The 27,255-nt window shown below is 35.6% G+C and overlaps 1 protein-coding gene across 1 annotated transcript in view; it reads left to right on the top strand.

Annotated features, from left to right (window-relative positions):
• LOC145661938 (uncharacterized) overlaps positions 1-27,255 on the top strand; it is a 45,180-nt gene that overhangs the window by 2,608 nt on the left and 15,317 nt on the right. Inside the window, exon 2 of the mRNA XM_081727287.1 lies at positions 7,603-7,753. Within this exon, the coding sequence (XP_081583413.1) occupies positions 7,603-7,753 (151 nt within the window). The remainder of the gene's footprint in view (positions 1-7,602; positions 7,754-27,255) is intronic.

The following is a 27,255-nucleotide window of genomic DNA, read 5'->3' as shown; positions in this document are numbered from 1 at the left end:
ATACAAGTTGCGAACTGAAGAAAAAGCTTTAGGAATTAGTATTAAATGCTAATTATGCCATTTAAGTGAAAGTATTGGGGTTGAATTTGGAATTATCCCAGGGGTTCACTGAGTAAATGTGCAAAATTTCAATCTTGTAGGTGCAAAAATAAGCCCGCGAAAAATATTTTAATATTCCCCAAATACCCCAGATTCCCGTATAAAATAGGATCTCAGGTAACAGTTTCCTGAGACATCTTTATTTACCCTAGGAGCATAGTACGAACATCATTTTCTTCAGAATAGAACAGCCTTTCAAACGGTACCATTCATGTCTCCATCTGAGGTGGGAAAATCACGAAAAAAGCTATTTTTTGTTAACCCTTTGCGACCTCGTGGGTCCAAATGGACCCGTTAATGTTACGTATATATTTTCATAAGTTTTTTTGACCATTTTTAATTAGTGAACCTACCATAAGGTTTGCTACACTTTTATTTTTGATCTGGCTACTGTGTTTTATACACGACAATCGTTGTTCGAATGTTTCTTGTAATTGTTTCGCATGTACGTCAAGGCTTCCAATTATCCCTGACAAGTCGGCTTGAATATTTTATATTTTCAAGGTAAGTATTCGATATTTCACTTCTAAAATTTGAAGATATGTGGTAGAATGTATGTTTCTTTGTTTTCTGTTATTATATGCTTGCAATTTCTAATCTTTTTGATTATATTCACTGATAAAAAAGCATGACTCCAATTGGACCCATCAGGCTACACTGAAGCTATTACTAGAAATATCTCTGTATGAAGTGTGGTTCCAATTGGAACCATTAGGAGTATGATAAAGACTTATATAGAAAGAACTTATAATTTTCAATAAACTTTGCAATAAGAATGGCTGATATTTTATTATGAGGAATAAATTTTTCTTTGTTATGTATTTCTGAAACTTACTTTAAAACATTGAGGCATAGGAAAATTTATACTTTTTGACATAATTACCTTTCATTTTATTTCTCAGTTTCGTATCCATTCTTCCTCCTCGTCCTTTCTATACAGGATGTTCCAAATCATTATAAATTAGAAATATTCATAGAAGATACTAAATAAAATATGTGAAAATTATTTTCTCCAAATAAATTGAAACTATTTAGAAGAAGATTACCAAGAGTATTCTATTTCCACAGTTACTTCTCGAAAATACTAAATTGTACTTCTAGCCATACTTATTTCTGGAAAATAATAAAGTTTGTTCGACTTTATCTAACAAATTAACCTTTTTCTTTATTCTGAAGGTAATAATGTACCTAACCTAATCTTAGTAAATATACTAACTTAAACTAACAACTTCGAAATGAAATTAGCTGCAAAAATTACAATCATATTCTTTCTTTCTTATACTTTCAGATGAACAACTCGCTGGATGCGACAGAGATTCTGCGTATGCTCGCAGAGGGGGACTGGTCAGATCTTGATGATCTAGGTGAAAAATCTGGTGACGAGGAAGCAGCCATAGACGAAATTTTCACTCTTGCAGCGACAGAAGGCACATCCGTAACGGATAATATCGAATTGAACCTTCCTGATATTCCTGACACCACCAATCCCATATATGATGACTTGATTCCTGAGGACTCAGAGCCCGTTCCGTCCACATCTCTGAAGCCAGAACGCAGAAAGGAAAAGCTTCGCTGGAGAGCGTGTGATATTCAAGAAGTTGATACAAGATGTGATGTGTTATTTAGTGACCCACCTTCATCCGACACAACTCCCCTTAATTATTTCAAGTTATTTATAACAGAAGATGTCATTGAGTTACTTGTTCAGCAGACAAATATGTATTCCGTACAGAAGTGTGGAGCATCTTTAAATACAAATAAAAACGAAATTGAACAATTCATTGGAATTCATGTATTGTCTGGCATTTTACAAGTTCCCAGCTACAGACTTTACTGGGCAAACAGCACACGGTTCCCGATTATTGCTGATATTATGCCACGCAATCGGTTTGAAAAACTTAGAAATACTTTTCATGTAAACGACAATACACAGTGCCCATCACGAAGTGACCCACACTATGATAAGTTGTATAAAATTCGGCCATTCATAGACAAAGTGCGACAGAACTTTCTGACAACAGAACCAGAAGAGTACAATACTGTTGATGAAATATTGATTCCTTTTAAAGGTAGAAGCAGCTTGAAACAATATATTAGAAATAAACCTCATAAGTGGGGTATAAAGGTTTTCGCATGTGCAGGCATGAGTGGAATTGTATACGATTTTGAAATTTACGTAGGAAAAGAAACTCTAACAAGTGAATCTGAACTTGGTATTAGTGGCCATATTGTTATGCGTCTTGTTGAACATGTACCGAGGAACAAGAATTTTAAAGTTTCATTTGATAATTGGTTTACATCATATTCCCTTCTTTCTAAGCTGAAATTACAAGGTCTCTTGGCTGTTGGTACTGTTAGACCTAACAAGTTGCCAAATTGCAACTTTAAGTCTGACAAAGATCTCAGAAGAACTGGGCGTGGAAGCTTCGATTATAGAACAGAAACGACAACAAATATAATTGCGTTAAAATGGTATGACAATAAATTTGTTCACATCGCGTCATCTTACGTAGGTGTTGAGCCAGTAGATGAAGTAAAAAGGTGGTCACTGGCTGAGAAGAGTCATATAAAAGTGAGGCGACCATCAATTGTCAAAGAATATAACCAAAGGATGGGAGGTGTAGATTTGCATAACATGCTCGTTGAATTATACAGAACTGATATAAGGGCCAAGAGATTTTATCTTAGAATTGTGTTCCACTTAATTGATATGTGTGTTGTCGATTCCTGGTTATTGTATAGACGTCATTTCTATCAAAGAGGTGATGGCACACATAAGAAGTTAATAGATTTCCGCGCAGATATTGCAAATGCTCTTCTAATGGCTGGAAAGGAAATCTCGAGGAAACGTGGAAGATCTTCAACTGAGGAAGCACCTTTGATCAAGAAGAAGAAGAAGAAGACAGTCAGCACAACGCCTGGTTTAGATACTAGATTCGATGCTATTGGTCACTGGCCAATTCATGATAAACAAAAGCAACGTTGCAAACTCTGCATCAAAGCCAAATCTAGGATGAGGTGCCAAAAATGTGGTGGAGCTTTGTGCTTGACAAAAAACAAAAATTGTTTCATTCAGTACCATCGAAAATAACTTCACGTTTTCAACAGTATTTAACATTTATTTTCCTGCATAAGTGCTTATCTTTGCAATTCTAATTTTGAATAAGATAGTTAAAATTTATACAAGAATAATTATGTCCTAATATTATGTATTACCAATTTTATGGTAAAATATACTGATAGTTTATCCATGAAAAGCATTTTTATTTATGAAGTTTCAGTTATTTCTTCAGCAATGTTATTTTACTGTATTATCAACAGTTCCATATAGTATTTTGTACGGCTAGAATGTAATAATATATATATATCAAACTTAAAGATTAGGTAAGACTAAACATTTCACAATATTAGAACATTTTATATCTTATGCGTCCAGTGGGTACATTTGGACCCACGATTTTTCTCGCCAATAGGAGCACTGAAAGCAAAAGTATGAACTTTTTACGATAAAAGTAGCCTAATATTAACTAAAAACAGAAAAAAATATTTTTATATCGCTAAATAAAAATTTGGGTATGAAAGGGTTAAAGATATCATTTTTTGGCAAATTTTTACTTTGAGCCAAACAGTGACTTCAACCGATTCATTTGATCCGATTCCGGGAGCAGTTTAGGAATCATTCCTAAACTGCTCCCGGAACCGGATCACATGAATCGATTACGATTACTAACAGTGAAAGTAATGTACGATGTTAAGAATTATACTATAAGTACAAGGGCCACAATGTTACTATACGATGTTAAGAATTATACTATAAGTACAAGGGCCACAATGTTACTAAACATCAATTCAGGTGAAGCGGTGGCTATGAATTTTCAGATCTAAATGGGGGGCCACCGGCCCCCAAACCCCCCGCTCAAGTACCATAAAAACATCCAAAATAATAATAAATAATCACACCACTACTATAAAGCTAAGATAAGAAGGGAAAAATTAAAAAAAAAAAACACTCGTCTCTAATCATAAATCAGTGCATGACAAAGAAAAAAAATACATCTCAACAAGGCAATAGGACAAGCAGCAGCAAACCAAATACTTTGCCTAATACTCAAATGCAAAACAAATCAAGAATAAAAATAATATGAATTAAAAAAGAAAACACACACCATTTCGCCATAGGAGAACACTCATGAATAATGAACTCATAACTGCTGATTCCACACACGAAAAAATAAGATACCAAGAACACATGCGCAATACTCAACATTACTCAAAAATGTTCCTTTCCGCACACACGTCGTTTTATTAAACCGAGCACACTTGCTATTATTACAAACAAGAAACCAATAAACGTCCACTTTTACAATAGGTCGAAAATATCTTCAGCTTTAGACCACAACTATGATAGGTTTTCTCTAACTCAATTCAACCAATTCAATTACGCGCTTCCCGCATGCAGCACACACATACATGCACACAGAACATGTGACCACAGATCACATAGCATGTGACATCACACTAACAAACTACCATATGACTACACAGACACCTAGTGGGAAAAATATGAACTAAGACGTCACACCAAAGGCACGAACAGTTCCAACAAGTGACTCACGCACATACAGTTCCAGGAAGTAACTGAACTTATAAGAACCGATTAAAGTCACAGTTGGAGTCAAAGTAAAGACTTACCCATTTTTTTAAAAACATTTTTGCCCGCTCTAGACCAGCGTTTCCACGCAGAGATCTGAAAATTATTAAGGGGTGCACTGAACGAGTGTGCAAAATTTCAGTCTTCTGAATGCAAAATGTAACCCGTCAAAAAATAATAGTAATACGCATAACTATACGCATCTTTTTAAATTTATGACATTATCACACACTATGCCTCAACGCAAAAAGTCGTGAAAGCATATTCCAGTCTTGAAGAAAACGAAGTAAAAAGCCTTATTGGTACTTTTTTAATCGAACAATGAAGATTCTACCCTATCACCTAAAAATAGGTGATATAATTTAAAAGGTTAAGCATTAAGAAAAAAATACAGCAACGTTTATCAAAATGACAATTTTTTTCACAAAAGTTACTGATATTTGGCAGGGACCTATTTTTAAAAACTGAGAACTAGCTTGCGGTATGAAATACATAAATTTCGCCTAAAGTTATTTAAAAAAAAAAAATGTAGAGGGATAGGACCCCTCTAAATACGCCCTATTATCTGGCAACAAAGAAACAGACACGCAAAAAAAAAAAAAAAAAAAAAATTCGTATTAAATGTCGATGGTGATTTCCCCGTTGGAATGGTTAACGATTTTAAAACACAAACCCAATGTTACGAAAAGGAGAAAGCAGGATTGCTCCGTTACCTGTTCAAAACGGGATTTTCCCTAATCATCCTCTGCATGACACTTGTATTCATACTATACTGTACATTTGAGTCTCATTGTATTATGATTATTAACTTCCATAATCGAAATAACAGAACAGACACAGGACTTTACTTATTTTCACTTTAAATTATTTCGGAATTTGATTTAAATCAACAATTTTTATTTAAAAAATGAAGTGATTTAAATCAATCCATCCTGGAAGGGAAGCATTTGAAGCTAATGTTGCATGTAGACAAAGTACCTATAGTTTAGTTTTACTTTATCATTGTAATGAGGTGTACCTTTCATGGGAGGATGTTTGGATATTCCTTTGATTATCTCACATTAACGAAGAAATCTTGTACAGGAATTCCACTGTCACGTTACTTGGACAAAATCGGATTTGTGCAGAATGTCCAGGACGTCCCAGGGAATCGAATCTAACCTAGGCATACTTTACTGGCGAGTCATTCTATGTGAAATCAACCAAATTTTCAGAAAGAAAGAAAAAAGACAAAAAAAAAAAAAAAAAAAACTCGTCGTCTCAGAATTTAATGAAACTTGGTGTACATGTAGGTCCCTGTGAGAGATGTTCATGCATCAAATTTTAGCCCTGTACCCCGTGTAGTTTCAGAGTACAGGGTGGTAAAAAATGAATAAATTCGATTTTTTTTGTAGAATCTTGTTAGCTTCAGTTGGTCATATCTCCCGTAAATATTGAGCTAGAGAGAAAAATAATATACCATTTTGAAGAGGAAAGAATAGGCTACAAAATATGTCAGGAACGTTTGTTGAACATCAGATTTATTTTCCAGGAAATCCCGGGAAAATTTTGGGTCAATGATATCTCGGAACAGAAACCGGAAAAACTTCATTAACATCTGTGTGCATTCCCGCAACTATGGTGTGGCATGTGAATAGCATTTCTTTGCAACCTTACATGGCAAGGTAGTGTGTGATTGTATTGGAGGTGCACTGAAAAGGAATGCTGCAAAAGCCTTACACAAATCAGATCATGACTCTACACCAATTGTGAAACTGGGCCATGAATGACAGCAAGATTCATACGTGTACTGCACAGAGGGGGAACATGAAGAGGAAGCCACCTTCCTAAAGGACAGATTTGATGCAACTCGACAGATTTCTGGAACCCGTAAATTTCACTCTTGTAATTCCTTTGTCTCAAAGAAAGGTCGCAATGAGGCAATATTCTTCTAAATCAGACTTTAAGGAAGAGTTAGTAATTGCAGCAGATGGTTCACAAGTTGGCATTGCCATTGATAAAATCAGGGGCTTTGTTACTTGCACCTATGGTGGCTTGCTTGTGTTCTGCAAGTCGACGAGACACATGAAATAGCAAAGTGTTCATGGACCAGCACCTTCCTGTGTGTATCTAGATATACCAGATGTGCTCTCACTGCCTGCCTGTGACATCATCTCTCTTGTTGATCCCACAACTGACCGTACATACACGCTCAGTAAGAAAGAGATGGAAGAAGCCAGTCGACTGCTTCAACACAGGCACCACTGACAATTGATCATTTCCAGCAGGTCAGTAATAGCTAAATATTTCTTCCATCTTACTTCACCATAGACAAATTGGCAAGTTGCTACATTGGCACCCCAGATGTCTCTCCCGATATGGTCACACGAAAATCATTGTAGACTCCATACCCATTATTAGCCAAAGTTGACATTTGGCACTTATGCCGGATATATGGAGCTATCTTGGTATTCAATTCAAGGAGGTACTTTGTGAGCTATCACTACCCAAAATGTTCCCGGAAAATGATATTTGGTTTTACCGTGTTAAATATATAATATTTAAAATAATGCAAATAATCTGTTAGCGCACCGATCTATATTCCTGAAGATGCTTTAAGAATATTTTTGTGTGTCTGCATTGAAATTCACTTTAAATGTTTCCAGACAGGTAAATCATGGAGACAGGATATACCTAGGTATCTTTCTTTTTAATTATTTTATAAATAGTTACAGTTTGGTCAAATTACAAAAGCTCATAAACAAAATTGTCCATATTTACTTTTTGTGTATAGTATAGAGAAAAAGCTTTTTTTACTAGTTTGGGGAAAAAATATTTTTACACTATTTTTTTCTTAACCATGTTATTTCTAGATGGCTTCAGCTGTTGGAACTTTCGTATCTCTGCCCAAAGCCCAAGGACATGTTAGATGATGCTAAATTTCTTAGAATCACAGACAATCTAATGAACAAAGTTGAAAGCAGGCATGGTCGCACAAAGGCTCGTGTCTTGGCGAGAAATAAGGTATGTTTTCAGAAGTTAACTTCTATAATTTGTTTATTTAGTCGATTCAGTAAGGCCAGAGACGTACTGAAGGGGGACCACGAAATTTCTCTTTGGTACAGTTTTCTTACTATAGAGAGTTTCTCTCAATATCATTCACAAATATCTGTATATCTGGCTTATTTTTTTTTCAATTAGTTCATCACAAGCACGTCGACGAAGCTGTCGAAGAATCAGTTCAATCTTGAATTTTAATGATTTTCAGTTTTGTAAGGGATACTTTTCTGCATTATATACAGGGTGTTTCAAAATTGTACATATACCCTAATAACTAGTAAATGCTGTACAGTATAAGTAAAATAATAGTGTAGTATTTGAGATATTGTTAATAGCAAATTTTCGTAGAAATCTAATGTCACTGTTATATTTGTTCTACCGCTAACCATTATCAAGTTATGACTGTCTCAGTTTGTATCGCTGTAGATGACTTGCTAGCAGAAAATAGACTTGACGAATGTAGAGCGCATTGGCATTTTGCTGATCTCTGAAGAATAAAGCTCCATGGTGATTGCAGACGATGTTAAGCGCTGGCATCCGGGAAGCAATGGTACTACAAACTGCTGAAGAAATTCCAGGAAAGCGGATTATAGAGGGACCACACACAGCGACAAACGAGGCAACAACTGTGGCAGTGTTGGCATAATTCAGTAAAAGCCCCAAAAGAAGCACTCCTGGCGTAGCTTGTGGAGGTGGTGTTTGATGTTAGTCGCACCTGTCATGTTCATTGTGTCAGTAAGTGGCGTCCTTATAAGCTGGAACTTCACCAACACCTCACAGAAAATGGTCCAGATCGTTATCTGGAATATACTCAGTTGGCCACAGAGCAGCTACGACAAGACTTTACATTCGCTTCTTAGTAATGAGACTTTTTTGCGTGTTGGGCGAGATTAACGATGTGCGGTACTGATTGAGTAGTAATTCGCATTGGTTTGACGCATCCGCAAGTGTCCCCGGCAAGATAAGCTGTAACGTCTCAAGTTGTGGGTCCATTCTTCATCGACGGGACCCTAAAAGTGCATGTTAAAAGACTACATCTTGCCACTACTGCTGTCGGAGGATGGGTCATTCCCTAGATTTTTCCACCACGATGGCGCCCTACCCTGTTACGGTACCTCTTTCCATACAGTACCTCGATCAGTAGTTTCCAATTGCGTGAATTGGTCGGCGAGGCTCTGTGGAATGGCACCCTCGCTCCCCTGACCTGGCGCCACTGGACTGCTATCTGTGGTACTATGTGAAGTCTGTTGTGTATGCAGTGAAAATTTGGAATGTTTGGTATCTCAAAGAACGAATTGTAAACGCATGTTCGAACACTACAGGGAACACTTTTCACAAGATTTTGTGAGACTAGGAACTCATTTGAAACTCAACCGAAATGGCAGACACATTGAACATGTCCTGTAACAGTGTATGGTCCTTACCGTATGACTAGTCCTTTGTTGGACACACACAAAGTTATAACTTCATGGTGGTTAGCGCTGTAACAAAAATAAGTGCTGTTCAATTTCTACGAAAATTTGTTGTTAAAATGTCAATGTTTATCACTTATTTGTGTGCTTCTACACTTTTGGACCACCGCGTATATATATATATATATATATATATATATATATATATATAAGGGTGGTTCTTAATTTTTTATTTCCGAATTTCTTTGGACGAACCCCCTAAAATGGTTCCATATACGACTAAATTAAGCCAGGAGAAAAATTAGATCCATTGAATAATTTTAAATGGTGTCTCAAGAGACCTAAAGTTTTGAATCCGATTACAATACATAGTACATAGGGATAATCTGGAATAAACCCTTGTAATTTAGAAACGGTTTAAGGGAATGGGAAGATGTTTTGGATAATGGAACTAGAGGAAAAGACACGCCTAATTTTGTATAGCATTATCATGGCAGCCATCTTGAATTCGACTCAGAATTTTCAAATAGGAAGAGGGTCATGTGAAATATCGTTTTGAGGTAGCGTTTCACCAGAAGCACAAATCTGGCATTATTTTCAAGGTACCTATAATTATGTAATAGTTATTACGTGTGAAAGGGTCGAGTGAAGTGCAAATGCAAAAAGAAGAAGCCTTCTTAAATATCTTGCCTGATTTATTTGATATATCCCACGCTAATGCTCCAGGTATTATTAAAATCAAGGAAGATAGTTTCTTTTGTCTCAAAGACAGAAGGGACGACTTGGTAACAGGCTTGGTAAAGACATGAGTTTGGCGTGAAAAGAACAAAAGGGATATGCATGGCTTCAAAAGAAAGAAACGCGAAAGAAAATTCACTTCTGAAAATGATTTGCTTGAACTTTATACACCAAAAGACATGGAGGTAAGCAATTCAAGTAATGAAGAGGAAAATCCAGTTGGGAATGTTAGAGAAAATGTAAAAATAGGTGCATGTGTGCCCGGGTCCTTCAAGAGATGTAAAAGGGGGAAAACTAATTTTACTACTCCAAGACAAATTGCTGTTCTTGATCGATACAAAGTCACTGATAAAGCAGCAATACATATTCTGACAGCGACAGCAGAAGTATTAGGCCATAATGTAGAGGAACTAGTAATAAATAGGTCTTCCATTCGCCCATGCCGAGAGAAAATCTGTTCCAAAGTTCCACAGGACCACAAAAAACAATTTCAGAGTGCATCAAGTGCGTTAGTTGGGCATTGGGACGGAAAACTACTGCCGAATTTGGCAGACTGTCGAGAGGTTATCAATAATTATTGCAAGAGATGGTCATGAGAGGCTAACTGGTGTTCCCATTTTGTCATCATCAAGAGAAGAACATATTGCTTCTACTGTAGTTCATTCGTTTGAAGAATGGAACTTGGTAAAGTTCATGCAGGCAGTCTGTTGTGGGTCATGTCAACGGTGCTTGCGTTCTACTAAAGCAGAAGATCCAAAAAACCTTCTATACCTTCCTTGTAGACACCACATTTATAAATTGGTTTTAAGCGTGTATTTGATAAGTGTTGTTTCGTTTGCATCTGGATCGGATGTTCCCTTATTTAAGCGTTTTCAGAACGAGTGATCTAAAATAGATTGCACTTACTTTATTATAGGAATTGATGATGATATAGAATATTTCCGATGTAAAAAATAGTGTTAAATTTTATCATCAAACTTGTAGAAGCAAGACACCTCAGAGAAGATTACAGGGAATTTTTAGAACTGATCATCATATTCTTGGATGGCATACCTCCTCCAGGCTTTTTGCTTTCGTTTGCCTGGAGCAAGTCACCATGTGAGATGGATGGGAAGAGCAATCTACTGTTTAAATATATTTCTCTTTCGCCAACAATTTCGTTTAACGAAGCAAATAGAAACGGGTCTTCGGAGAGTACGCATTTTTCTGATACGACTATATGTGCAAGCTTGGATTAAATGTGATCAAGCATCCCATTCACCATTACAGGACCTTTATGGTAAGTTTTCAATCTTATTTGCTACATAGTTCACTTTTGTCACATCTAGGAAAAGATTGTCTATGGGCTATCACTGTCTGCAAAAGAAACTGTTTCTGTTCCTCATTTTTCGTAAGAACGTTGTAATCTTCTATTAGTTTAACTTTTTGCTGCATCGTTTGTTACGTGGATGAATTTATTGTCTTTCCTTGAAGATAGTCACTGTTATTTGAGCATGAAATCGGACCACACTCAAGAAACCCTTTGAGTATTTTAAACCTCTCGAGGAAAATTTGTGTGTTTGTTGTAACGAAATCACTTATTTCTCTTTCCACAAGAATTTTTATCGCATCACCTCTTGCATCAAGCTTCTTAGCTGTTTCACGGTTTCTCCTTACAGTTTTAATTCTTTCATCAATTTTTTGTTTTTCAATTATGCTAACTTCATCATCAAAAACTCCAACGCTGCGTGTTTCTCCGTCAAGTACCAGAGATGGCGAGAAAATTTAGAAAGAGGCACTTCAGATAATTCAGCATCTATTTGTTAATAACAGTACGAACCTTTCAAAAATTGCAGCTGCTACATAAATAAGGGCTATTTCAATTTCTTCCAAGTTGTAATGTTTCATTTTCCTCATAATGGTTTATGAATCATCGTAATGGAAACTTATTTGTAGTTCTAGCGAAACAAAGATTTAACTTTCTCTAACAGTTTGTTTCAGTTTGTAATAGACTTCAAAAATTCTTACAAATCTGTGGTCCATAACTACCTAGGTACGATAAAATAACATTACATCGAACCATTTCGTTTTTCAGAAGTAATTACTCTTACATGATTATAGGTAGTTTGAAAATAATACCAGATTTGTGCTTCTGGTGAAACGCTACCTGAAAACGGTATGTCACACGACCCTCTTTCTGTTTGAAAATTTTGACTGGAATTCAAGATGGCGAACTTCAAGATAGCTACCATGATAATGCTATACAAAATTAGGTGTGTTTCTTCCTCTGGATTCATTATCCAAAACATCTTCCCATTCCCTTATGCCGTTTCTAAATCACAAGGGTTTATTCCAGATTTTCCCCATATACTATGTATTGTAATCGGATTCAAAACTTTAGGTCGCTTGAGGCACCATTTACAATTATTCAATGGATCTAATTTTTCTCCTGGCTCAATTTAGTACCATATGAAACCATTTTAGGGGGTTCGTCCATAGAAATTCCTACATTTATTTTTCCCCATATAAATAAGGACCACCCTTATATATATATATATATATATATATATATATATATATATATATATATAGCTGTAGTTAAGATTTTGGTGGAATTCAGACTTGAGGTTCAGGTCTCATATACTTCCGCTGTTGAAAAGGGATGCAAAACTATGAGCTGCCTGTTAACACCAGTCACATAATAATGCCACGGTGGTTCATTGATAACAGCGCTCACCCCCTTGTGCAAGGGGTTTGTGATTTGATCCCAGTTAATGTGAGTTCTTGCACATCACCGTGTCCATTAGTTTTCTCGGGGTGTTCCCGTTTCTGCCCACATTCTCATTCGATCAGTTACTTAATAATTATTCACTTTGATTAGTCTCTTTGGTTAGCCAACAGGACATAACCATGGGACGTAAAACTAAAATACGTAATTTTAATCAACGTAGACGATTTTCACAAGTATAAAAGTCTACTGTTTCCTACCTGGAGGTGCTTTTTGGTGTACAGTCTTCTTAAGGAATGAAAGTTGCCTTCCCATCATTGGATCATCTCTGTACATTGTGTATGGTCTATATCCTGATTTATTAAATGACTGTCAGTAAAGAAGACTGGATGTGTATAAAGTGGATCAAGTCTACAACTATGATAACTTATTTTGATCGCGTTTTAGTGAAATTTCATTAACTCAAAACAGCAAATTTTAAGGGCAATAACTCGGAAACCGAAGGTCTGCACACAATAATTTCCCATATGCGTACTAAGCTAGTTAAGATACACCGCGAAGTTAGGTGAAAGTTAGTGAATTTCGTCGATCGCGTTTTAGTTAAATTTCATTATTTCTCGTAAGTCCAAATCCGAACTTCGATGACCAATAACTGAGTAATTAAGGGTTGCATTTATGTTATAACATAAAGTTTAAAGATCATAATGTCGTCGAGCTCTACCTCCGTATGAAGTTTGATCAAAGTTAGATAAATTTCATCGTTAGCATATGATACACAATTCACTTTCACCAAGTCCAACCCGAACTTGATGGCCAATAAGTTGGGAACCAAAGGCCTACACACCATAATATTTTAGGTACAGTATGCACTAAGCTTGTCAAACTCTACCATCGTGTCAGTTTTAGTCTTAAATCTGATTAGCTTTATCGATCGCGTGCGATATGTAGTAACTTCGTGTTTTTTAAATAACGATTACATGTTGACATACTTTGCCTTTTCCTGTGAACATTCTTCAGTTCTTAGTGTAAGTTGCCTTTTAACTACAGATCTGTATCGTATTTTCAATGAATTCATATATTTACAAACGTCCTAGTGATAGACCTCTTTACATCTATTTATCTCCCTTTCAACGTATTCTGTTTAGCCTTTATTTCTTCACAAAATATCACTGAAGAACGATAATTTAAGGTGTAAATAAGTCACATTGGGAAGTACACATAGTGAATCTAAATATCAGTTCGGTATTTGTTGATTAGCAAGCTTACTAGTATTATTAGGTGGTCATAATATAGTGTCTCAAAAATGTTGTCTTTAATGATATAGTATTTCTTGTTTGTGGTTCTTTGACTTTAACATTCTAGTGTCTATCCCTCCCCTTCCTGCGCACAAATATGAACCAAATTAATAATTATACGTTGTTCTCGCAGATTACTTAATTTGTAAGACTGATACTAAAGGACGAATGTCTAAGTTTGGCCTTGATTTTACGAATGATGGCATAAGATACATACGATGTAGTCACATGTTACTGCCAGTGTTGTCATTTGGAGGTAAAGAACCAAAGTTTCTGTTACTTTCTCTCTCTCTCTTTTTTTTTTTTTCTACTATGACGGCCTGGAAATGCTAATTTAAAAAAAAAAAAATGCAAAATTTGGGTATCTTTAAAATGATATGCACAACTTGGTGTCCTTGACTCGTCAAAGAAACATACGAAGATTGCATTACTTTACTTCCTAGTCGTTTATCAATTTTTTTCTTCATACCCACGTTTATCTTTGTTGGATAGGTAAATGTGTTCTTCAGCTGGTATATTTTTCGTGGCATCCTCTAAATAATAATTGCGTTCTATAAATTAAATATTAGGAACATCTCTAAAATAATATAGTAAACACTGTTTTATTATTTATTTAACAAACTAATTAATTGTCAAAACACGAGACTGGTAAGAGATAAAAACTATATCTTCACCAAATGTTTTGATTTAAGAATAAATTATCATCATTTAAAAATAATGAAGCAGAACTTTAACAACTGCCGACTCAGTTACGTACTCATTTGTTTTGTTATACATAATGACCTACAAAACTATTTTAAAAACCCTTTCGTCGACTCCATTCATTTACCTACAAAAATATTTCAGACGAGGGTTCTTACAAATCTGGATAACTGGAAAAAGTCAGGAAAAATAGTGCTTAACCTGGAAATCAGGGAAAATTGGGGATTTTTCTCACGAAATGAAACTTGTCCGTCTTAACTATTTGTTAAGATAAGCCAATAATTCAGTCATTATTTGTTGAAAGAAGCACTACTAATAAATGATTTCCGTTGAGTTTTAGGAATTGTATTTATAGTATGTAAACTTGTTAAGTAAAGTAGTTACTACTTCATGTACAGTTGTACATAATATTATTTCTAATATTAAGAATGAAATTTATGAAGATACTTTTATTTGTTACACCTCACGTTATAAATAGTGGCATTTCTTTCTTTAGGAACATAATAATGTAGCAGTACTGTTAAGTAAATGAGGGCAATTTGCTACTACTCAATGCTTTTTCACACCGTAATAGACTGTTTTTTTTTAAAGAATACATGATAAAATTTAAATGCCGATGTCCAATGAAGTAAACTGAGGGCAAACTCTAGAAGTTAAAAGTAATCTGAAAGCCCCAAAGAATGTAGATGTAGGATTCGGAGCAAGAAAGAAAAAAAAAAAAGTATTGGGAAGTTTAAAGATGCCAAGGAAGTAGACAAGTGCATTTTCTTCAATGATGTCAACAATTTTTGATAGGCACTCTGAAAAAATACTCAAAAAATCGTCCTCTTAGATATCCTTTTGCTCGTGCCATTTTATACCTTGATCCTGAGATTTTCTTGCATAAACCTAAAATTCCCGGATAAGGATGACGATGTGCTTGGGAGTACTCTATCAGTCGTTTTGTCTCGATGATGTTAAAGCAGACCTAGTTCAGAAAGAGTTCGAATCTTTTCTTCAGCCTTCTAAAAGTGTGTTCGCGTCTTATTTTAATTCAGATGGAAGCAAAACAAATCTTGATGAGTTTTATAAATTAGTTCTAAGTGGCAAAAATGAATTCAAACACTTGTAGAATCTTGTGAAAATAACATAGATTATTTCATATGGAAATGCAAATGTAGAGTCTGGTGTTTCTATTAAAGAGTATTGGTAGAAAATTTGCAAGAGGCTTCCTCAGTAGCTCACCGATAACTTGTAGATTGTTTGGCCTACATAGGTGGAATTAGATGCCTCAATCCTTCAGATCCAGAACTTCTGTAAAAGGTGCGAGAATAAGATACAATTCGGCTTTGGAAGAAAAGAGGAAATCAGTGGTCTCAGGCTTAAACGCAGGAAAATGGCTAAGTTAAAAGAACTAGAAAAAAAGAGAGATGACTTAAGAAAAAACAACGATTGAAATGAAAAGAAATTGAAAGTGAGGTCAAAATTTTAAAGCAGTCAATCTAGGTAACTAAAACAAGTAATCGTAGCTACTGTTGTTAAAAGCTTTTTAGTAGTATTCCTACTTACTTAATATCATTTAAGTTCTTTTTGGATCTAAAGATCCAATATATTTCAGGCAAAAATTTTCTTGTAGGTCTTATATCTGGAGAACTACATATAGTCTAGCCAAGCCTGAACTATCACTTAACTCAGTATGATGTGTTTATTCCGTAAAAATTAAGAAAACTAGATTTAGGGTCCGTTCAAAAATTTTGTATGCCTCATATCTGAAGAACTACATATAGTATAGCCAACCCAAACTATCACTTAACTCAGTATGATAACAATTAGGATCTATTGCAATAACTGAAAAAAAAAAAAAAAAAAAAAAAAAAAATCGGTACAAGAAAATAGAGGTTAGGGAATTGGCATGGGCAGCTGTAATGTTCGCTCCCCATAACTTTCATTATGTTAAACTTCCAAATATTTTTGCGTTTGAGGGGGAAAAATTCACAATTTGCAGTCTCACATTTGCATATACGTTTACACATTATTTTGAAAAGTTTGTCATTGTTTTATTTTTGTCATTTTATCGAATTCGAAGAAATATTGAGAAATGCCATTAAAGTACTTTGGTTTTTCGTTTGTTTACTACATTTTTAGGAGCTCGTCTTATTTTCTTCGAAATTATTAGAAGCAATTTGTTGACATTTTTGTAAGAACTCGTGGCCAATTTCTTAAGTTTATTTAAAAATAAATTAAATAAATTTAACGTTAATAAGTGTAATATTATTTGAAGATGTCTTAGAAAGTTTCTTCACTAGCTCAAATAGCAATTCTTTAGTTAGCTTACACTGGTTTGCTTGTCTGCTATTATTAGTCTTTTGTATGGCTCTGTATCTACTGTTTAGTGTTGCAAGCAGAAAGTTGCTTATCTTTTGCAACACACAAGTTGAGAATCACTGGCCCAAGTCTTTATTTAGTTTTTACAGGCATTCATCATCAGTACACCATTATCTTATTAAATGTCGCAGGTCAGGGAAAATGGTTGGTCTTGCACCTGGAAATCAGGGAAAAGTCAGAAAAAATGATAAAAATAATTGTGTAACAACCCTGTCAGAAATTTTAGCTTTTTATTCTAACAGTACGGTGTTTTGCTTTCGCCAGTTTTACGTTGCACAGTATACTAACTATTCACATTTCATTCATTAAATTCTATTAAGGTGTTCTAGTTCTACGTGGGAAGAAATATCTTTACAAACCTTCATACACAATATGAAAAACATTATTTCTCCTTTCAGTTTCGCATCAGTCGGTAGAAACAATAATATTCGAAAAGTTTACTCCTTATGCCTTAGTTATTGAATTCGCAGAGAGGATCAGTCAAATCGAAATATCTCCGAGAATGATTATTATAATTTAAGGAGTACATTACATTACAAGTAAACAGACACACACACAGTAGAACAAGATTTCATAGAAATACCGAATGAATATGAACGGAAGTATGACGTAGGTGATATGAATATACAGTACAACGAGTGGTTTTATAGCGCGCGGACGTGGCTGTCAGGAGCTAACGGGATCTGAATCAGGGTCGCGTAATTCGGCATAGGACAAATCACTACACCATCAATGCTGCATTACGTGTTCCGTTAGCAACTGTTAATAGGATTATAATACAGTTAAACGAGGAGAAAAACATGCGTAGACCCAAGATCAGGTTTACTAGGACCAATGCCACGCCTGAAACTGTTCGCCGAGAGTGCAAGGGCCTTTCGTAAATCTGCCAATGACATTGCAACCAAGGTTGGTCAATTAGCATGAATCGTCCAACAGTATTTGCATAATGAAGGAAAAGACCGACGCAGGGAAAACCATTCATATTCCATTGTAGGAGAGCCTTAATGGGTTAAAGTTAAGAACGACTGAAAGTTTACTATGTTTCCTCTTTTTCTTAGCTTTAGAAAGAAGAAAATTATCAAGATCGTCCTCCATAGCTCCCATCATAGAGATACCCACTCCATGCGTGACGGGGTGATGAGTTTTTTTCTTCTTTCTTTCTTATTCGGAGAACTCAACGTGCAGATTCCTGTTTCGCAGTAGATGTGGTTGAACCAACACGCGGAGTTTTAACAGATTGATCCACTGCAGGATCCGGTGTTGGAATTTGATTCTTTAGTAATATACTTTTTTGGTAGTTTCGAGATAGAAAGTGGTGTGCTCTTTAAGAATTGTCCTCATAAAAGATCGTTGAATAGGATTCCTGGGAATTTTGCTAGAAGTAGTAGTGGCTTGAATAGCAATAAATATTAGTGACTCCTGTGTAGTGTTCACTGCTGGCGCAACAGGAAGATTGTACATATGAATGCATACATCAAAAGTCTGCGTTCCGTGCGAATGGGTCGATTTCACAGTAGATAAAAAGTGAAAGCAAAAGTATGCGATTTCATAGTAGACGAAAAAGTGGAAGCAAAAGTATGCGAGCGGCGAAAATCTTTTCAGTAATCATAAGCTTCTGGATTACTTTTTGCCATACACTGTGTTGGACCATGTTATGCATCAGCCCAATAACAATCGTCTTAGATGACAGAGGCATTACATGACATACGTATATAAGTGGCCAAAATGCTGACATTGAAGACAAGAGTAAAGGGAGAACAATGTATGGTTTCACTTTTCAGCGATAACATGCTACAGTAAGATTGGCAAATAAGTCTGGGATACCACACGTAATGATGCATGAATATATCGGTTCTAGCACGCCATTCTTCCATGTGTGGATTCCTTTAACATCAACAACATGCTCAAGTAATTCATCCGCAGTCTCGACTTTTGACAATCTTCGAAGGTCAAAATAATGTGCTTCAACGTTTATTGGGACTGTGTCTGATGTGGTGCATTTGAGCAATAACTTTGTCATTTGCAGACTGTATAAGAAGAGTTCAGTTTCCAAGTTTGCGAATATCCCCAGGTGGAAAGTTTCTTGCGTTGCACCTTTAATAACTAATTATCGTGGGCCATGTTTCACTATTTTTTCCTCGTTTGCTTTCTCTGATTGAGCATTTGAGGCTTTTAAGGGGCAGGGGGGGGGGGTGATGCTGTCCCATGTGAAAGAACCATAATCTCCTCCACTTCCCCGTCATCGTTCTGGAAGACCAATGAGACGAGCAGGTAACTTATCACAACCCTTGTCAGAAAGTTGAGCGATGACTCCAGTCCCCAACAAACTTGACTTCGCCGTTACAAGATCCCAGGATAACTAAAATCGGAACCAAGAACTTAGCTAGGTCAAAATAATTAAAAAATATAAATCTGGCCCTTAAACCAAATCGTAAACCATCAAGCGTTGTCAGATCACAGCAGATAAGGCCAGCTTTACCCGGAGTAGATCTGCAGATGGTTGATAAGCCCTCCAACCTGGAGGACCACTGACTGTTGCAGTGTTGCAGAACGGCGATGGGGTTGTCACATTCCCAACACCGGATGCAGGTAATATGTAAGTCATCCCGTGTACTATTTGATTGATAATCGAATACGATATGCACTTTCCAGGGAAAAGTGAACCCCCGCTTCAAAACGTTTGCGTCGCTTCAATAATGTACTAAATTTCTCTACCTAATGTAATCCTCCATAAAAGAAGTACTCCACATATTATATACACTTCAAAACTTTATATCATCTCAAATGGTACTAAAACTTTACACGACTCAATCGTATAAAGAAAATTTCTATCTTACCCTGGACACTAAACAGAACTTTAATACTCAACAAGTGAATGTGGCTGATGCACTTTTTGGATCGAAAGATCCAATATATTTCAATCAAAAATTTTCTTGTACGCCTTATATCTGGAGAACTACATATAGTGTAGCCAAACTCAAACTATTACTTAACTCAGTATGACGTGCTTATTCCGTAGAAAATACGAAAACTCGATTTAGGGCCGTTCAAAAATTTTGTGGCCCCTGATCCAAAAACTGATTATTGGCCAAGATCGCAATTTTTTGATGCATTTTTTTATCATTCCTAAAATTCTTGGCCAAGATCGCAATCTTTTAATCCTTTTTTTTTATTATTATTTCTAAAATTCCTTTTAATTACTTATTTTGATAGACACATATTTATTTCATACATATCGTTAAATACAGCGAAACATATTAAACAAAATTTTAAACTATTAAAGAATTGTTTAAGAAAACAGCTGAAGTAAGAGAGGAATGAAATCGGTGAAAAACTGCGTATTGAAATAGAAGAAAAATAGAAATACAACTAAAACTACGTATTAATTTAATATATTAATTTTAATAAAGAAAAGTTCAAAATCACAGCCACACACATTTATAACTGTAAACGATAAGAAGCAATAATCAGAGTATCAAAACAGGAAATTACTTATGAGGCGCTGCAGGAGGATGTGATAAAAGGGAGTCATAATACGTAATAAGTTGAGAAAGCCTGGTATTCAGAAATGTCATCATAACTCTAATATTTGACACAAGTGCTTTGGATGTGCATTGTTCCGGTCGCCTCAGTTGGGTTGTTATGTCCCTTTCACATTATCCAGCGATTTGCCGGATCCGTTTCCGGCGAATTGCCGGACGAGGTAGAAAGACATTGCAAGCAATGAAGCTCTTCACATATGTGCGGCGGTCGCCGGACATTTATCCGGCGAGCAAAAACAGCCGGATCTCCCTGCTAGAATCCGGCGCGGCAAATCGCCGTGTATAGCCAAGCGGGACATTACAAGCAATGAAGCTCTTCACATATACGCGGCAAACTACCGGATGGGTGTTGGAGGAGGAAGCAAGTGTTGCCAGGAAAGAGCAGAAAGTGGCTGCTATAATATGGGAGCGTGTGGTTTTGTGTGTGTATGGAGTGTGTTTGTGTATGTGGTTATGTTCTAGCCCAGTACATCTGGAGTAATTAACCAAACCTGTACATACAATATATGGAGAAATATGACATGTAAAATTAATTGAAAACGACCAATACTACCGAAGTGTCGAAATGAATATAAATTGTTATTTTTCTATGTAATAGAAGATTGGTAAATGTCCGGGTAGCACTGAACAAATGAGCTTCTATAAATTTGTGGTGACCCAAAATTGAAATATACATTATCAAATATTTCACCAATACGGCCTTTACTATATATTTATGTACTATTTTGCTACGCAAAGCAAGAGAGAATTCATGATGTGATATTTGATAAATATACTGTACTTTATATATTTTATAATTATCTGGCTGTAATTTTTTGAATAGTCCTCTGAATTCAGGGACTAGAGCAGTGCTTTAAAGAGACTTGAGTCAATAGTCGGAACGCTAAAAACAAAAGAATAAACCCGAAATAGTATAATAATAATAATATTAATAATAATAATAATATCTAATTTCAATAAAATAAAGAGTTTATGTGTCTGTCTTTGTGCGGCCTGGGGACCATACGAGTGGACCGAAAGTTACCAAAATCGTAACTTAGTCGTGATAATCGGTCCTGACTCAAAAATACGAATTGTAGGGGGTAAAATATGACCTAAAATGTGTTAAAAGGTCTTTCTAAGGATTTATATATATATATATATATATATATATATATATATATATATATATATATATATATATATATATATATATATATATATATATATAAGAGGTTGCTACCCGTCTTTCCAATTTGCAGGTCAATTTACGGTCGAATCTAAGTATCCTGTAGTATTTGCTTACTTTCAACAAGTTTAGACTTTTTTTTCTCGATTGGAAACTTATTTTGTCCTCAGGTCCTTATGTGTCAGTCATCCAAAATGGCCGAGCCTAACGTTTCTAACTCAAAAATACGAATTGGGGATAAAATTATATTGAGAATTAAAACAAATTGGATGAATTGGTCCCGAAGTTTTGAATTAGTATATTCAAAGTCAATTTACGGCTGTAAGACAAGAAAAAAGTCCGCTTTTCAATGGTCTTTGAAAAAAAACAAAACTTTTTGGCGTGAAATTATTCCCCTCCCCCTTAGAATTCGAAATTATCGCAAGGAAATAGGGGCCCCGAGAAAAATGTTATAAAAATCTTATACTCTGCTTAGCCATACATTATTATTTTTATTACTAATTTAGGCTAAATTCAGTGGCGGATCTAGAAGGGAAAACATGGGGGGTGCCAGAACCCAGGCTATCATAGATATATCATGAGTTTACTATATAAACTTACAAAAATATATAAATAAATGTTAAATTATTTTTGTCACTCAAAGAACTGGGGGGCCTAGGACCCCCTGGCCCCAGGCTAGATCCGCCACTGGCTACATTATTCTATTGATTGCAGAAGGAACCTTTATCCATCACCTTGGAAATTCAGCAGCGAATATATGTAAGGTACTATTGATAAAGGAATTAACTTCTTGTGTTGAGTGTTTCGTCTCGTATATTGTAGTGAAATGTTTTAACATGTTTTTTCTTCAATATCTTATGACTACACGAAATTGACTCAGATCCTTTCTTCAGCCATCTATTCAATTACAATAAATTTAACGTTATCTATGTGTATAAAAAATACAAATTATCTTACCTTAATGTTACAGCCAACATTTCTGGAGGTTGAATACAGTTCCTAAATTTTGAATTCTGCCTCTGCAGCTGGGTCCGTACGCGATCCAACAACTCATCAAAAGATGCGATAAACGCGAAAGTAATTAAAGAATTTTCCTTCGTCTTCCCTTAATTGTGGAAGCAGTATAGAAAAATCTCCTTCAAGATACCGCTTCTCTAAAAAAGGGTGAACCCATGTGTGTCTCTGACGTTTTTTTTTCTGCCTGTGTCTTAACAAGGCGAGTAGGAAACACATTTTGCGTCTGTCCATTACAACCACCACAACACGACAAGAGTCACAGAGTTTTGTTTCTTCAGTTGCACAGTAACCCTGCTCGCATATTTTTCATCCACGGCAAAACGCCGGATAATATGAAAGGGACCGAAACCGGATCTGGCAAACAGCCGGAAACGGATCCGGCAAATCGCCGGATAATGTGAAAGAGGCCTTAGTCTTGTAGAGGTCTCCGAAATTTGACTAAATAACAAACGTGGTATTTTTTTCCCTTACTTTAACGTGTGGATTTGAAATATTCAATAATCTGACGTAGTGCACTTTGAAAATAAAATAAAGAAAGATTGTTTTGGCAACAATATCAACAATATTAGTCTAACGGTAGTGTAAGGTATGTAAAGCGATTTCTTGTTACAAGGGCATTTGAACATAAATAGTCCACCCTGTATGTAAATAATTGGTGATTTGCAAAAAGAAGGCTATCACAAAGAAGGCGAAGTAAATATCAAATATACTATTGGAATGTCGAATCGCAGTATATACTAGAGAAAGCAGTAGTGATGATGTGAAGGATTTGAGCCGTTATTCTCTGGATAAAAAGTAGCAACTACTGTCAATTAGTTCTATTATGATACCAAATAAAGTACCTGATCTTCTGTCGCAAAGTAGTTTAGAAAAAATACATAATTATACTGAATCTTCACAGGCAAGCAAATGAAACGAAAGCATCTCAGCTATTATTAGGACTAGTTACATGTTCTATTTGTGAAAGAAGTGTGACAGCGCTGTCTTACTGTCCTAGCCATGGTTCGACATCTTAGTCGAAAGACTGAATTTAATGTAGTTTGTGTAGCTGGCAATTGAAGAAACATTAACAATTCACATGTGCATTGAAAAGCCTTTACTTTCTATAATAAGATTAAAATTGCCTTTGGGGCCAGAAACACGGGTTCGATTTACAGAGGAGGCTTGTGTAGCTCTTGAATATAACTTTAAACGAAAAGTTGACATTTTCATTTAACTTTATTTCATTGTCAACATTTTTTGTGCTCTATAATAATGATAATAGCAGACAGTAGGTGTTCGAAAAAATATTGATCTCAAATATATATTTACATGCACACACGTATATATATATATATATATAATATGCCGAAAATTTAAAACAAAATAGGACTATTATAAATTTAACATGTCATACTATCTGAGCATTCGCTTCAGTCCATTTCTGACACGCAGAATGGGAGGATAGTTCTGATTATTTATGTTGAAACATGTTACACATCGTGAGACTCACGTCATAAGGATAATTTCGAGAATGAGTTCAGGATCGCAAATCATTACGTGTATACCAAACAACAGTTATTATTATTATTGAGCGAAGGGAGTGGATCTCCATTATTCCAGAGAAATTAAACACATTCCTGACGCTTTTGAAGCGCTGCTGATCTTCACTTAATTCTGCTTGAGAGCTAATGCTATTGTTGGCAAAGCTTATAAAAAATTAAAATCTGAAATTGGTTGAATAACACCTTTCTTCCCTAGAAGTCACCGTCATGACCCTAACCCTCTACACTATCCTCGTCTGCTCATTATCACTATCAGAAATCCATGTGCTTTCTGGTGGATCGCGAAGAAAATCACCGTTAGTAACATTCTCAGAAGGTACAAAACACTGATTCATGTATCTATATGAGGATTTCACATGTTTATGCGTCGCGTCACAGAGGAAGATTCTATTTGCAGTCACCTATAGTTAAAATTTCTCAAGAAAATACATAGCAGCATTCTCAACCTAAGGGTCGCGACTCACTGGTGGGTCCTGAGAGAATGTTAGATGGATCCTGAAAATCTTGTAACAGACTGAACTGCCACATATCGTTTTTAGCAAGGAAGAGGTATAATTAAGGGATGAATCTTGTGAAATTTCGTATAAAGCATTAACCTGTTGAGCGGTATATTAATTTTTCTGTTGTTTATTCCTTGTGACGATTTTTTGACATCGCTAATACTGAGTTACCAAACTCCAATAGCTTTAGCTTGAAACTAACTGGTTTTCATTGCCAGTCGGTTTTCTGCTTCTTGGATTATTAACTTTCATAATTGTAATCATTAGAACAATTACCATTATCAGCGGTTGACAACGTCGACATTGGAACTTTCGCTAGCCTGTTCAACAACAACCTACCGGTATTGTTATTCCCTCCAGTGGATAATGTTGATTGTTTGTGATTGTTTTCACCTTCCACATTACAATTTGCATCAGAAAATTAATCTCCTGTTTCAATATCTTTCTCGATTCCATCAGGGAAAACTATGTGTTTATTCGTATGAGCTATCATTTTGGATTGTGCATTAGCTTTTTTTTTTTTTAAAAAAAAAAAATAGTTGTTTTGGGTTTTTTGCTGAAGGCATGTGGCTTAAAAAAAAAATTCTGAGTGCTGTCAGTTGATGGCCGTACCGCACTATGAAGTCATGGAATCTGATATAATATATTTGTTTACCACTGAACGTTGAAAATACAATTGTAGTTCATATGGTTCTATATGAGATCTATTTTGTATATGCGTTCATAATTGGTTCTATATGATATGCACGGATTCTCGGAAAAGTTAAATGTTCATCTGCCAATCTACTTCTAATACAACTCTTTCGAAGTAGCCCTGTTTTTCTTTTCATTTGTCAGATTAGGAATAATGTCGCGAGTCGGATAGAACCTTTTAGGGGTCCAGGTCTGGCCCGCAGGCCGTACTTTGTCCGTCAGTGCATTAGATCTGGGTTGGGATTGACGTAAATATAAGTTGGCTCACACAAAATATTAAGTAACTTAGATCACTCTTCATTATATTATAGATGAAACAGTATGCTCGGATTCAATTCAAAAGCAAGTACAGAAAATGTTTTATGTATTTTCAGAATTATGACTGAAATTAACTGCCATTGAGCACAACCTCTTCTTCTCGGCGTACGGAAAATAAGTAAAAAGTACGAGCCACGGCACTGAACTTTCTCGCTCCAATATCTTAATCATATTGTGCTGTAGTTATTAATGAAACATTTTCTTTGAAATACGAGAAAAATTATCAGGTGTTTTCGGAAAACTTCAAAGAAAAGTAAACTACCCTTGTAGCTTTTACCATTCGAAATGACTTATGCCATATGTTAGGATTATTAATGAAATATTTGTTTATAAAATAACAAAATCGCATGAGTGGTATTTTATAAAACTCAAAAAAATCTCGTAATTTTGGTGATAAAAGGGCATCAACGAATTTAAGAAAGGCTATCAACCTCGCGCTTATATATTGAAGAAAGCTTACGAAACAATTCTCACTGATACAGATAGCATTTTGATGAGATAAAAAGATTTCTTCGGCGATTTGCTTAACAAGCAGCCAAAAATTAATATTCGTGGAGAAAGGGAAATACACACAGCAGAACCGTATACTCCAAAGCTTAACCGATCAGAAATAGAAACTGCTATATAGAAATTAAACACAAATCTCCGGGTATAAGAAATTCCGGCTGAGTTTATTTTAGCTGGAGGGGAAAATTTGTGGAACAAAATATACAAACTCATTCTCCTTATTTGGAACAAGGAGAAATTGTCACAAGAATGGAAAGAATCAATCGTTATTCAAATTCACAAGTAAGACGGGAAAAGTAATTGTAATAATCATCGAGGCAACTCTCTCCTGTCGACATCCCATAAAATCCTCTCAAACATTAGCAAGATTGATCCATACGCAGATGAAATAATGGAGATTATCATTGCGGATTTATTCGAAATAGATCAACTATCAACCAGATATTTTCCATTCAACAAATACTCAAAAAGAAAGGGAGTGAATTCCCCGTACATCAATTATTTATTGATTTTAGAAAGCCTATGACTCGGAGGGAAACATTGTAGAACGTTCTTACAGAATTTGGAATACCGAACTGTGTGATGAGGGACGATCTTGATAACTCTTCTTTTCAAGGTTAAGAAAAAAAAGGGAAATACAGTAAACCTTCAGTTGTTCTTAAGTCTGACCTATAATGGCTCTTCTGCAATGGAATATGAATGACTATTCCTCACTTCTGTCCATTCCTTCACTACTACAGGTACTGTTGAACGATTTGCTAATCGACTAACGTTAGTTGATGTTGTTAGCAGATTTACGGAAATGTAGGTCCTTGCACTCTTGGGAAGCACACTTTTTTCAGGCATGGCGTCCTAGTCATCTCAATCTTGGATCTACGCATTCTTTCCACTCGTTTAACTGTACTATAATCCTATTAACAGTTACAAACGGAACACGTAATACAGCATTGATGGTGCAC

This window comes from Thermobia domestica, chromosome 1 (genome assembly GCF_964235325.1).
Source record: "Thermobia domestica chromosome 1, izTheDome1.hap1.1, whole genome shotgun sequence".
Lineage (NCBI taxonomy): Eukaryota > Metazoa > Arthropoda > Insecta > Zygentoma > Lepismatidae > Thermobia > Thermobia domestica.
Note: the sequence above shows the minus strand (reverse complement) of the source record. Positions and strands in the feature narration are given on the sequence as shown.